This window comes from Mirounga angustirostris, unplaced genomic scaffold (assembly GCF_029215605.1).
Source record: "Mirounga angustirostris isolate CCGP_5_RB_7025 unplaced genomic scaffold, mMirAng1.0.hap1 SCAF_2, whole genome shotgun sequence".
NCBI classification, from domain to species: domain Eukaryota; kingdom Metazoa; phylum Chordata; class Mammalia; order Carnivora; family Phocidae; genus Mirounga; species Mirounga angustirostris.
In genome coordinates, this window is record NW_026991710.1 from 29,979,130 (window position 1) to 29,993,265 (window position 14,136).

The 14,136-nt window shown below is 37.4% G+C and overlaps 1 protein-coding gene across 1 annotated transcript in view; it reads right to left on the bottom strand.

Annotated features, from left to right (window-relative positions):
• Positions 1-14,136, bottom strand: part of ARAP2 (ArfGAP with RhoGAP domain, ankyrin repeat and PH domain 2) — a 217,157-nt gene that overhangs the window by 162,931 nt on the left and 40,090 nt on the right. The window contains exons 8-9 of the mRNA XM_064584359.1: positions 10,611-10,731; positions 2,186-2,364 (exon numbers count right to left, since the gene is read on the bottom strand). Of these exons, the coding sequence (XP_064440429.1) occupies positions 2,186-2,364; positions 10,611-10,731 (300 nt within the window). The remainder of the gene's footprint in view (positions 1-2,185; positions 2,365-10,610; positions 10,732-14,136) is intronic.

Below are 14,136 nucleotides of genomic sequence, written 5' to 3' on the forward strand. Positions count from 1 at the left end.
GGAGAATGTATTCATTACTTGTGTATGTGGAAGTGTTTCTAATCTCCAGACTTCAATAGTTGCCCTTTTTTGCACTTCTCTACAACTCCTGCATAAGCCTAATAAAGCACTGGGTTCGTCATCCATCACAAACAATGGTCTTGTCAGACTTTTCTTCCTGGAAGACAGGACTTGAGTCCTAAGCAAGCGCACCCACTTGCAGAATGCCTCACCTGGTAGAATGTGTATTACTCAATACACACTTATACTCTGAACCTCCTAAGCAGCTAAGTTATTCAAGGAAAGAAGCTTAGGCTATTTCTAAAAGGTCACAGGCCAGAAATTTTCAGCATACACTTTAAAAAGAAAGTTTGGTATAGTTGCTAAGATGCTACACTTAGAGTCATAAAGTTCTGGTTTTGTTATGCATGACTATCTACAATCCTTACTCAATCTTCATTTTCCTCATCTATAAAACATGGAGGAGAAGATCTTCCTCCTGCATTTGTGGGCAAAATTAAAAGGAAATGTCTATAAATTAATTAGCACAATACCTGGTACTCACCAGATGATAGTCATTCTTATGCTTTTTATGTTCAATTACTAATATTAAAGCAATAATTTCATACAATTTCTTTCTAATCAGAGAATGTTAATAAAACTTTAAAAAAACATCTATTTTGGGAGAATAACAAACTCAGACAATCTAGCTAACGGAAGCGATGAAACTAATAATGTGAAGTCCATCAAATCCGTGCAAGTAAAAAATGAATACCTCAATTAATCTGGCAGAGTAACTTACATACCAATAAATGCAAATTATGCATTTTTAAACTCCATTCCAATGAGAAAAGTTTTAATCATCTCACTTCAGACTGAAAATGTTCAATCAGTTCATACACATCATAAGCTTTACATCCCTACTATTCTTGAGGAATATGTTAACTATCCAAGTTATTAATATGCCAACAATGCTCAATGATGCCTTCCACAGTTAACTGGCTAAGAAATCTTATCCAAAAAATATAATCAATAAGATCACACTGAAGTTCAGAAGATGTTTTAAAGATCTATAGTTAATATTTTTGAAACTAATGTTTGTTTTGAGTTGACATCTGTATTTGTTATGAAAACAGTCAGCATTTATATCCCAGCCTATCATAATTCATTATATGTCATTAATGAGTTCATCTTAGATCAGATATCCAAAGCACACCATGCAATTCCACAAATTACTAAGCATCTAGTATATTCTAGACTAAAAGATTAAGAATTCATTCCCCAAAAGGGGTATTTTCTTATACATATTGAAAGCCAGATATGCTAGGGGCACCTGGGTGGCTCAGTCAGCTCAGGTCATGATCTCAGGGTCCTGGGATCGAGCCCCACATCTAGCTCCCTGCTCAGTGGGGAGTCTGCTTCTCCCTCTCCCTCTGCCCCTCTCCCTGCTTGTGTGTGTGCATGCATGCACGTGCTTTCTCTCTCAAATAAATAAAATCTTTAAAAAATATATAAAATAAAATAAAAATCAGATATGTTAGAGAAAGGGAAGTCTACAGAATCAAATAAAGTTAACAGAATTTGTTAGAACTTTAATACCAGTCTCCTCAAAACACTGAACTTCTCTACTAAGTCTTTCTAATATTAACCAAATTCAGTAAGTCAACAACTCAAGTCTACTTCATTTATATGTGGTGCATGTGTATGTATGTGCATATATGAACCACTTGCCTACAGTGAATTATTTCCTCGGCAAGCAACATATCTACTTTAAAAAAAAAAAATGCTGGAAACTCAAGAAAACATGTTACCTGTGCCTACTCTTATAATTTTCTATTACAAAAGAAACACAACAGGTGCAGAACTGTGCCTATTTCATCAACAGCTGTAATGGTTAATTGGTTGATTGTTACCTCATATAGTGTTATAACACTACAGCTAAAGAATACCCTTCAAAAATTATTTTCAAGATTTTATTTTCCCAGTCCCTTAAAAAGGTGATGTCTAGCTTCAAATTTGATGTAGATTACTTTCCTGTCACTGAGGAACTGAGAAAATTCAACAAAACAACTCTTTCTTTGTTACATTTGGTGCAGTACTCAAGGCAAAAGCAAGGCGCTATAAGTAAAAACAATAAGTCTAAAAAAGCCACAGTTGTTAATGTAATCAAAGCACCGCAATTTGCAATTACTGTAACAGAGCTCACCTGTTCATTTTTGCAAAGCCACACGCTGTTTCCACTTAACACAGTAAAAATTTTGGCTTTATACCCTCTCAGTTCAAGATATCCACATTTCTCAGGTGCAGCAGCTGCTTGAGACTGCAAGGCAGGGGATTGTGATTTCAGTGCATTTAATAGTATGCTGATCCAGTCATTTCTCTCCTCTGAAAATGAAGACAGGAGAAAATACATACATCCATACTCATATAAATTATACAGGCACAGAAACATGGGCAAAGGATCTATTTTCCCTGTAACACATAATTTACAGATTCTTTCCCACTACCACAATCTAAATGCTACTGCAGTGAGAGCCCTATGGCCCAATTCTGTAAGAGAAAAGAAATAACACTACCCAGGTGTTCTGTAATCAATACTACTGGCCCCCACCTCGGAGCTTATTAGAATGCAAAATCTCAGGCCCCACTCAGGACCTGATGAATCAGAATCTTCAGTTTAAGAAGATCCCCAGGTGATTTGAATCCATGTTAATATTTAAGAAGCACTCTTATAGATTATTCATGAGATTGGATTTTCTCTTTTAATAGAAGTAATACTGACATGAGTTAACAGATTTTATCTGGCAATTAAGTTGCTCAAAGGCCCAGAAAATCTTACTTCTGTTACTTAGAGCCTACTCTACTTAAGAGTACGCTGACTTGATATTCACTCATCCTTCCATTCTCACTACAGTAACAATAGCATCTCATTTGGTAAATTAAAATTTGGTTTTCTCCCTCCACAAAAGCTAAGTGACCTTCAACTATGTATAACACACTGTGTTACAGACACAGGACTCTGATATAGTCCCCAAAGAGCAATCAAAGTTGTAAGTCAAGTTATATATGAACATAGAACACAGAATACTATAAATGTCATACAAATGATATCAAATAAAATATGAGTCAGTTCAATGGAAGTAAGTCATTTGCTGAAGGTCATACAGCAGGTTAGTATTAAAATTAGGAGAATCAAATGTTTTAACCCAGACAACTGTTCTCAGCACTATGAAAAGAAGTATTTGCGCTAGGTCTTGGAATGAGCAGCATTTGAAAAGACAAAACTGGAGTTTGGTGAAGGAAGAGCAGAACTTTATGACTCTAAGCAGAGAAAAACACAAGAACAAAGGCAGAAAGAACCAACATCTGCTCAGAGACTAACTTATAGATAAGCATATTGATAATTTTGAACTCAAGAGGAAATAGGAAATATGGATAGAGCTTCTGCAGTACCTGTATGGAATTTTGCCTCCAAACATTTTTACAGAGGGAAGGAAAAAAAAAACAAAAACAAAAACTCAGGATTCTTAGCAAGGAAATGACATGATTAGTATGATGATAGGTAGACCAAATTGAAAGCCTGGGGAGGATCAGGACTAAGGCAAGAGAGGATTGAAGTACAATGAAAATGGAAACAAAAGCATATCTGAAGAGTCAAGACCTTAAGTGACGGAAAAAACAGCTGAAGTTTTAAATATGTTTGACAGGTATTCACAAAAAAATATAAATTATCAGAATAAAAGTTAGCTTAGTACAATGACTTGAGCAAAGAAGGTAGAAGATTCCATTTTATTAACAGAACCACCTCAGGTTTTCAGTGCCCTAGCATGAGCATCCAGGTGGACAGCAATGCGTGAATGAAGGTAACGTACACAAAAGAAGATCCATGGAAGTAGATAAATGTTTAATGTGAAAGGAGAAGAAATAGGACAAATCCTGAGGTACAACTCTATCTATGAGGCAAGAAAATGGGCTGGCAAAAAACAAGTGATTATCAAGGCAAAAAGAACAAAACAAAACAGGCTGAATTCCAGGTAGGAAAAATTATCAAGAAGGAAGAAGAAGGAAAGAATAAGCAGAGCTCAAGCTTGGAAAACTGGGGTAGTATCTCAGATCTAAGGTGTGGAAAGAATTACTCCATTATGGATTCAAGATCTCTAGATCTTGGTCTAGGTCTCCAGATTAGACTTGCTCCCATTCAAACATGAACCCTAAGTTATTTTATAATGAGCCATAATTTTTAAATTATCTTTATTTTTCCCTCACTCTCCAAACTACTAAACACATTTGTCTTTAATGACCAAGGCCAAAGTATTTATTTAAACTCATTCAACAATGCTTTAGGACAATTACATAGTCCCCAGGTAATAGTTCCCATGGATCAGGAAGAAATATTTACCCAACTTCCCCAGCATCATTAGAAACTAAAACACATGAAAATGTCTCCATTTTATATCTACACGAACAGATCCAGACTGCACTAGGATAATTTATATTTTCAGGAACAACAACAAACCTTCCATTGGTTATTACTTGTGATCATTAGTTTCACACAAGATACTCCTGCCAAGTAAACAACACAATGTTTTTTGTTTGTTTATATTAATCTACATAAATCATGTAGTTTGAAATGTAGGTCATATTTTTATTGAAAAGAAACCCAACTTAGTTTTTTTTAATTTTCTTTCAATTTTTATTGACATATAATCAACAGTGTTCTATTAGTTCCATGTGTACAATATGCTTCAAAACTTCCATATGTTGCTCAGCGCTCATCAAGGTAAGTGTACTTTTAATCCCCTTTACCTATTTCACCCATCCCCTCCCCCACCTCCCTCCTGGCAACCACCAGTTAGTTCTCTGTATTTAAGAGCCTGTTTTTCTTCCTCTTTTCTTTCTTTTTTCATTTTGTTTTGTCCCTTAAATTCCACATGAGTGAAATCACATGCTATCTGTCCTTCTCTGACTTGTTTCACTTTGTAGGTCATAACTTTATAAATTAGGCCAAAGTGTCTGTGGCTTCTACCTTGCTCTCAGCATATATCTCAGTTTCTCAGGAAAATAATTTGAAACTGGCAATTAATTGCATCTGTTGGACTTAAACATATGATGGCTGCATCTAAACAAATGGTTCTCTTACAGCCTAGAAGTATTGTCTAGCTCCCGAGGGCCTCATTTACTAATAGGAAGTAAACAGTCATGAATAAGTATGAGAATTAATAGTAACATTCAGTTTATTCTTAATTAACCATGCCAATGCAGATAAACAGTGATACAGATAATCCAAACACAATAAAATAGATTACAAGCATCACTGATATTTGGCTATGCAACGTGTGTGTCCTTAGACACAGGGAATATGCTTTGATAAGTCACAATATTCCAAATCAAATACTGATCTTCCCTTAGGCTAAGTGTCTTGGGCAAAGCTAGTTATTATACTAGCTTCTGCCTGCTCTTCACACCAAGGTGCTTTTATTCTTTCCAATAACAAACGTTTACTGTCTGTCTTGATCTTAGCACTGTGCTAAGCAGTATTCCTTAGAGAACTGCCCTGACCTAGATATAGCTTTGCTCAAAGTAGAGCATTCCAGATTGGAAAAAGGAAAAAAAAAAAAAAAAAAGCGGGGGGGGGGGCAGGGATTAGAGAAAACAAAATCACCACTTTCTTATAATTATGCTAGAATATAAATAAAATAGCAATTCCCTCAAACCAGTTCTTGAGGTTTTCAGGAATGTATGCCAACTACTGTAAGAATCAAAAAAGTGAAAAAACAAACAAAAACCAAAAAGAGACAATATTGTCTGACCACTAGATTTAGCAGTAGGCATATTCATTAGTAACATAAAGGACTGATTATCCTAGGGATTACTACCTAAGGGCTGTGTAAAAGATTAGTAACAGAATCTAACAAAGTCTAGATGGACCTTTACTTTTGATATGCTAATATAATTGAACTAAAGATTCCTCAACATAACCTATGATCAATTTCAGAGAAGGAAGTATTTGCACACCATGACTGTTCATGAAATCAATAGCCATTCATTTGTACAAATATTAACTGAGTGCCTACTGGGTCTCAAGACCTATTCTGAATACCAGGAATGGAGGCATGAACAAGACAGACCACAGCCTTAATCTCCTGAAGTTTGCCCTCTTGTGAAAGGAGGAAGGCAATAAAACATAGATATATAATGTATTACACAGTGACAAGTGCAATGGGACAAAGTAAAGCAAGGGATGAGGGACACAAGAAGTGCTACCTTATACTTGATACTAGAAAAAGCCTCAGAAAGAAGGCAATGGTTAAGCAAAAGCCTAAAGGAAACGGAAGTGATAGAGCAAGTCAGGAGGATGGCTGCAGGAAGAGCACTCTCAGATGAAGAAAGCAAGTGTCAGTGCCCTGGGGTTGACATGGGGGTTTGACATGTTCAAGAACAAGAGAAGAGCTGAAATGTGGTGAGCGAGGGAGAGCACAGGAGGAGACAAGGACAAAGAGACCAGAGCCAGATCACATGGCGGCTCTTGGACGTAAGTATTTTACTCTCAGGGAGATGGAAAGACAGCACAGCATCTGAAGTGGACTGACGTGATCAGACTTCCTTGATGCATGATCGCTGACAGCTGTATAGAAAACAGGACTATAAGTCAATCAAAGGAGTTTATTACAATAACCCAGAGAGAGGTGGTGGCTTGCATTAGACTAGTAACGACAGCAGTGTCAGAATCGATCAGAATCCAGATATACGTCCAAAGTCAAAAATGATCAGATGTGCTGATGGGCTGGATGTGCGATATGAGAGGAAAAAGATTCAAGAATGACTCCACAGTTTGTGACCCATTACAACAGTCGGCCAATTTATACAACGGAGAACTTTTAATCCCCCTGGCTTTCCCTCCACCTAGTAAATGTTCCATTTACAATGTTCTAAAACATTAAATATTTTGGGCACCTGGGTGGCTCAGTGGGTTAAGCGTCCAACTCTTGATTTTGGCTCGGGTCTCAGGGTCGTGAGATTGAGCCCTGTGTCAGGCTCCGCGCTCAGCACCGAGTCTGCTTAAGATTCTCTCTCTCCCCCTCTGCCCCCCTCCCCACTGTGCTCTCTTTCTCCCTCAAAACAAAACAAAAAACAACACTGACTATTTCAAGACAGGCAAGTCTGCTTGCCCACAATAACTAAGGGAAATTTATGGGTTTCTTACCAAGTGTTCCTTAAAACAAACAAACAAACAAGCTTGGCATCATCGCTGCCACTGGAGGGCTGTAAGATGCTGTCTGGAAACAGAGTTGAGTGGAAAAACACCTGCCTGCCTCCCAGGGATCCAGGACCAACTGAGATAGACAGGAACATGAGACTGCAGCTGAAACCCAGCACTGAAGATGGCCCAGGAACACAAATGACCACTCAGAATTCTTAAGCCCTTTCCTCACTGTAAGAACTGCGAATTCAAAACATCACCTGCTTTTTGAAGTCATGCATCTGCGTGTGTGACCACAGCTGCCAGGGGAATACAGACTGGAGAGACCATTAGCTGTTATGACCCTATGATCAGCTCCAGTGGTTCTGCTTCAGGACAAAGGAATCCCACTAAATTTTTTATTTGAGGAGGAGTATTTTTAAAATGTTATTATTTCATCATAATTCACTTTCAACTAAGAGCATAACAATACTTCACTAGGAAACCTGGGGGAATTGAAGCCTTTGAAAATTTGTGGGGAAAAGACGCCAAATGACAATCCTGTCTTAGCAATGCCAAAGGGCAATGCAACAGTTTGTCAACAGGGACCCTGGCTTCAGAGGAGACAAAGGATAGGCCATTCAGAACCTTCTCACCAAAAAGGGAGAATTCATTTCTGCTAGGATGTCAACCCATTTCCCCTTTGTGTTCTAAACTTTTGTCTTGCTTCTTGGTTAGACTGAAGTAAAGTTTCTTTTGTCTTAAAAGTTAAGTCAAATAGTTCATAAGCCACTATGATTGATTTCTTAGTTCCCCCAAAGTAAAAAATAATCAACCATCTGTATACATGGGAGGAAGAAAAAACAATAAAACATACTTAGTATCTTGTTGAAGGTGCCATACTAAATATATAGACACACATATACTATTTATACACACACACATCTCTACATTTACCTATCTTTAAAAACATTAGTTATGACATTAAAATGACTTTTTTTTTTTAAAAAGATCTTATTTATTTATTCATGAGAGAGAGAAGGGGGGGGCAGAGGGAGAGGGAGAAGCAGACTCCCCGCTGAGCCAGGAGCCAGACGTGGGACTCGATCCCAGGACCCAGAGATCACAACCTGAGCCGAAGGCAGACGCTTAACCAACTGAGCCACCCAGGCACCCTAAAAATGACTTTCAGTAAAACCACTCAGTAAAATTACTCAGTAATTCCATGTGGATAGTCTCAGTTTTTATTGAAGCAGTATTTTCATGTTTTAAAACTTAAAGACCTAAGACTTATTTTACAAATAACTTACACCAAAGTTTTAATGAAATTCTTATGCTGTTTCTATCATAATTATGATACATGAACTATGAACCACATATGAACTATGTATCACAGCATGTAACTTTTAAACATGTGGGTTGATATATTCTACTTTAATGTGTCTGTTTACCTTTTAACTACAGTAAGTAAATATGGCTAAACAGATTTTCACACAGGTGGGAAGTTTTATTTAGTGTGTCTATCTTAAAATGCAAGCTATGCGGCATATGTGAAATTAATTTTGAGAAGCCAAGGGGAAAGTGATAAGCACCTCAAAAAAACAGGCAGTCACCTTCTAGGCAGAGGAAACCAAAGCATAAGGAAAGATCCTCACGTTATCCAGTCCAAAGGAGAATACCTTGGGCCTTCCTGGTCACACTCAACGCTGCCACTAAGGCACAAAAACAGCCACAGACAATATGCAACAATATGCAAACGAATGACGGTGACTGTGATGGAACAAGACTTTGTTTACAAAAATAAGCAGTGGCCAGACTGAGGCGACGGGCCATGGTTTGCCAACCCCGACTCGGGGCTATAGACCTCAATGACTTTTTAAATAGCAACTTAAGTAAGAAGCACTGTTTCCCCTACATATGTGCAATATTTACACAGGTATGTCTCACAATACGATACTTACTAGAAGCAATGCACTTTAATATTTCTTATTCTATTTCATGTTTTTTTCTGTTTTGGGGGGATTTGTTTTAGTACCATCAGAAACCACTAAGTTGATTTCACAAATGCATAGTGATGCACAGTTTGAAAAAAGCTGCCCCAGTGTGGACAGCAGCTGGAACTTAGGCATTTACTGATTATGCCAAGGAATACTGAAAGCTTTCTAGGAATAGGTAGGATTTATTGAATGTTTTCTATGTGCCTTGCACTGGTCTATGTTCTAGGAATCTATCAGTATAAAAAAGACAAATACTGCCCCATAAGATCTAATATTGTTGTAGTTTATAAAAGGGTAAAATGGGCTCGGTGTAAAATGGGATTGTTCTTTCTATAAAATGGGATAATTGTAACACCTACATCCCTCACAAGACTATCGTGAATAATGAAGCACAGATCACTGCATACATCAAGAATTTAGTAAGTTCTCTAAATCACCATTACTCAAATAATTAAGTACCAAGAAGTATTTTCAAAACCGAGTTATAATCTATACTAAAAGCTTTAAAAAATAAGTTAAAATTATAATTCTTTAATTAATGAGGATGGCCTTACCTATATTATTTAAAAGTAGTAAGGAATATAGTAATAACGTATTGATAGTCAATCAAAGTATGCAACAGAAAACTCTTAGCTCTCCTGGATCTCCCTCCTTACCACCCCTCAAAAGTCAGAAAAGATCTAAAGATTTAGGGGCGCCAGGGTGGCTCAGTCGGTTAAGTGGCTGCCTTCGGCTCAGGTCATGATCCTGGGGTCCTGGGATCGAGCCCCACGTCCAGCTCCCTGCTCCACGGGGAGCCTGCTTCTCACTCTCCCTCTGCCTGCCACTCTGCCTACTTGTGCTCTTTATCTGTCAAATAAATAAATAAAACCTTAAAAAAAAAAGATCTAAAGATTTAGTCTCTATCCATAAACTGCATGCCATCTAATTTTCACCATCAAGTGACCTATAGCAGAGGAAGAAGGTAAAAAGAATTGAAAAAGAATAAAAGATACTCCAAAATCTGGACTAGAAAGATTATTGAGCCTATGCCTTCAGTTGAACCTGGCATAAGTTAACTTCCCTAGAACCAATCTTTTAATAGTGAGAAAAATTGTTTTTGCATATTAAATAACTACTTTGCATTATGAAACAACAGCTAAAAGGTGGACTCCAAAGGAGCAGAGATTTTGGGGGCTTTTTTGGTTTTTTTTACTGCTATATATCCAGAATTTAGAAGAATTCTTGGCACTTAGTAGATTCTAAGTATTTGCTGCATGCAAGAATAATGAACAAACAGCAAATGACTTGCCAACTTGTTTATGGCATTCAAAATAATATAAAATGTAAATTACTTAAAAGTAACATATTTTAAGATCTCTTGACGTTTGTAGCTTCACTAGTTTATGAGTCTTCTGATTGGTCAGATATTAATGTCTAGGAGTGTTTTTACAGGGATAAAGAAATAATCTTACCTTCTTTTTCTACTCTAAAAACAAAAGTTCTCTGTGTTGTAACAACTTCAAATTTGTTGTCTCCTTGAACCCGTACCGTAGATATAGCAGAAAGGGGAATTATTCCTTTTGAATACTTTTCCTGTATTGGTTAGAGAAAAAGATACACAAACAAGACTGATTAAAATGAAATTCTTGTGACCTTATCAGAAAAAGAATGGTACAATATTTACAAATATTTACAAGCACATTGTGCTTTTCATAATTTTAATCTACATTTTTAAAATGACATACAAATAGTATATATCCTCAGACACACTTAACACTCCAGAAAGGAAAATATTAAATGGTCCTTTCACATGAGATGTCTTTTCAATTTTCTCCTCTTCTGGAATTTAAAATTAAAAGGCAAAGTATCAAATACAAACAATTGCACTTAGACCAGCAATGCAGAGTTCCCAAAACCAACTGTATGTTTTTTAAAACTATCTGGTCAAAATGATTTTATGGTGTTTGCAGGCATCTGCTGGCCATGATGGGTACTGTAACTAAACTACTTCAAAACTACTGCTACTGCATGTTGTGAACAAGAATACATATCAAAACCAGATTGTTGCATTATATCAATTAAACATATTACCCAGTGATTCTAATAATTATCTTAATATCACAACTGCCTCACTTTACCTTTAATTCCCAACAAAAAATGAAAGAAAAAGACAAAAGAATGAAAAAAGATGGATTTGGCTGTTTGTAACTGACATATACCTAATACAATTTTGGCTGTTCGTGACTGGCACATGCATTTTACCATTTTGCTCAAGAAGGTCATTCTGAAGACTCTTGGTAGCTTTCTCGGTCTTCGTTTTTCTGGATCCACCAAAACCATTTGGCATAAGGACCACCTGACAATTTCAGCTATTTACTAAGGGTGAAATATTTACTGGGCCTTGTGTTGGAAAGAAAATTCAAATAGTATTTATATATTCAAGGAGCCTCAAAATGAAAAACAAGCTAATGTAATGACAGAAAAGTTTGAAACGTAGTCCGAACCATGGAACGTATGAGTACAAAGATGGGAACTCCCAACTTCTGCTTAAAAGAGGTCAGATGTTTTCATAGACATAATGACATTAGAGCCTGACCTGAAGAAAGCTTGAGTTTAACCACACAGATAACTGGTTGGGAGGCCATCCTGGCTGGAAAGCTTTAATAATAATAAAGGCAAAGTAGAGAAATAAGAGCATCCACAGTGTAGAGTCCAAAGAGGTAAAACTGGAAACATACACCAAGGACACATTATGGAAGGTCTTAAATATCAGAAGAGTCTGGATACATCTTTACAGGGTTTCTTCTACTATTTCCTTCCACAGAATGATTCACGGAACCCTCATTTTTTAGCAGATCCCAAGTATCTGAAGCAACTGGTTTAAATGTATTAAACCATTCCATGCAGAGAACAAATGTCAAGGTCATATTCCTCCTAGTGGTAAATTCCTGCCATGCATTTCAGATAGGTAAGGGACAGTCACGGTCAGCAGCACGGTGCTCTACTGGGAGGTTATCCTCTGCCCGCTGAGAAGATATACTATGCTATCATGGCATTCCCTCTTAGTTCTTTGACAGTTTCTTCTCTTCCAATGCCTCTGCTCCAATCCCCTATCCCTGACTACATGTATGCATCAAAATCCTATGCATTCTTCAACACCATTTTAACTACCAACGCCACAAAGGCTTTCCCACATCCCCTCACACAGCCGACACTGAACACGGTTTTTGAACTGTAACTGAAGAAGATGAGTGGGCAACCTCACAGAAAAACAAGGATGTCAAGAAGTAGGAAATTTCAAGGTAACTTTTCTTCTTGTTTTCTACTTTTTTTGTTTCATCTTCTCTAAGAAAATCCATTCCTGCTATTTCAACTGCCAACTTTATGAGGAAAATTCTAAAATCTGTCCCTTCCTTATCCATTTTGGTCAACTCCAACCTCATATTTCAAGTTGCACGTAACTGCAATGGTGCATATAACTGTCCCATAAGCACCTCAAACTTTAAATTATCTCCTGAAAACATAACCTCCCCCCTTTTATATCTGTTCATTAAAATACTACTCTTCTAGTCAGTCTTAAGTAGTCATTCATTTGTGTGGCTCATTTGCACCCACGTAACTTGGGACTCTCCCTATAGTGACTATGTCAACTTCCTCCCTGGCACTCTCTGATCCTCTCCAGTCACATGAGCCTTCTTTGAGGTTCCACTAACATACCATGTTTCTCCCCAAACTAGTGCCTTTGCTTACTCTGTTCTTCAAGGAATGTTGTCCACATCCAGCTTCACATGGTTCCTGCCTCTCCATCCTTCATATTTCAGCATAAGTATATGCTCCAGAAGAAAGGTTTTCTGACCAGCCTCTTCTCATAGGCCCCCATCCTCACCTAGGCAGATGACCCTAATTTAAGCTAATAACCACCTGCATTTTTCCTTTATAGCAGTTACTAACTATAACTTAAATGGTGATTTTTGTATTTACTGTGTGATCATTTGATTAAGACGGTCTCCCCAAATAGACGGTGGGTCATACATCTATTTTCCTCAGACCCTACACATAATCGGCATTGCAGAAGCTCAATTAATGAATTCTACGTCCAATCAATCACAACCAAATCAAGCTCTGACAACTCACTTTTGGTATTTTTTCTAAATTCATTTTTTAATACCTGCACTGGCCTACACAGCCTACACCCAGATAATTACTGCCCGATTTACTGCACACTCCCTTGATCTGCCTCCCTACTTTCAGCTCCTCCTCCTTCTAACCTTTCTTGCATATGATTGTTCAAATGTCATAGCTGGAAAAAAAAAGAAAAGGTTCATAGATGGCGATTAAAAAAATGGATCTTGAAGTGTGCACAGAATTTTGATGGATGGCAATGGCTCAGAAGGTTCAGATGGAAGAGCAAAAACATGGAGATGAAAATACAGGAAAAAGACATGTTCGCATTCCCCACAGTGTGTACCCAGATACCGCTGAAAAAAGTCATGCAAAGAATTACATGACTGACTGGCTTAAAGGAAACCCAATAAATGCAGCGGGGTATGATGGCAATGCTAGGCAATACTAGACCGCTAAGTGCTCCAGGAATGAGAAAAGTGGGAAAATGTCTCCCTAGTGTCAGGCAACCTCAGACGTGGGAAGGAGCATAGTACCTTTGGGGACAGTGCAAGGGCCTCTGGCTGTAAGTCAACAGTGGCTGAGATCAGACTGAAAAATCCAGAATGTCCACAAACATTTACACTTCTTCTCTTAGATGATCCATTCTCAAATCTTAATTTGCTTAAGAATTACAAGAGCTTATAAAACTAGATCTCTAGTGAGATAATTAACCATTTGTAGAATAAAAATGTTACCATTAACACATTTTTCAGTATAAAAAAAATCAAGCAACACTGTAGGAAAAGAAATCAGAATTTTAAATAGGAGATTTTCCCACCTCTAGATCTGCTTAAAGAGATTAAAAAACAATTCCTTAAAAAAAGGAACCCACCC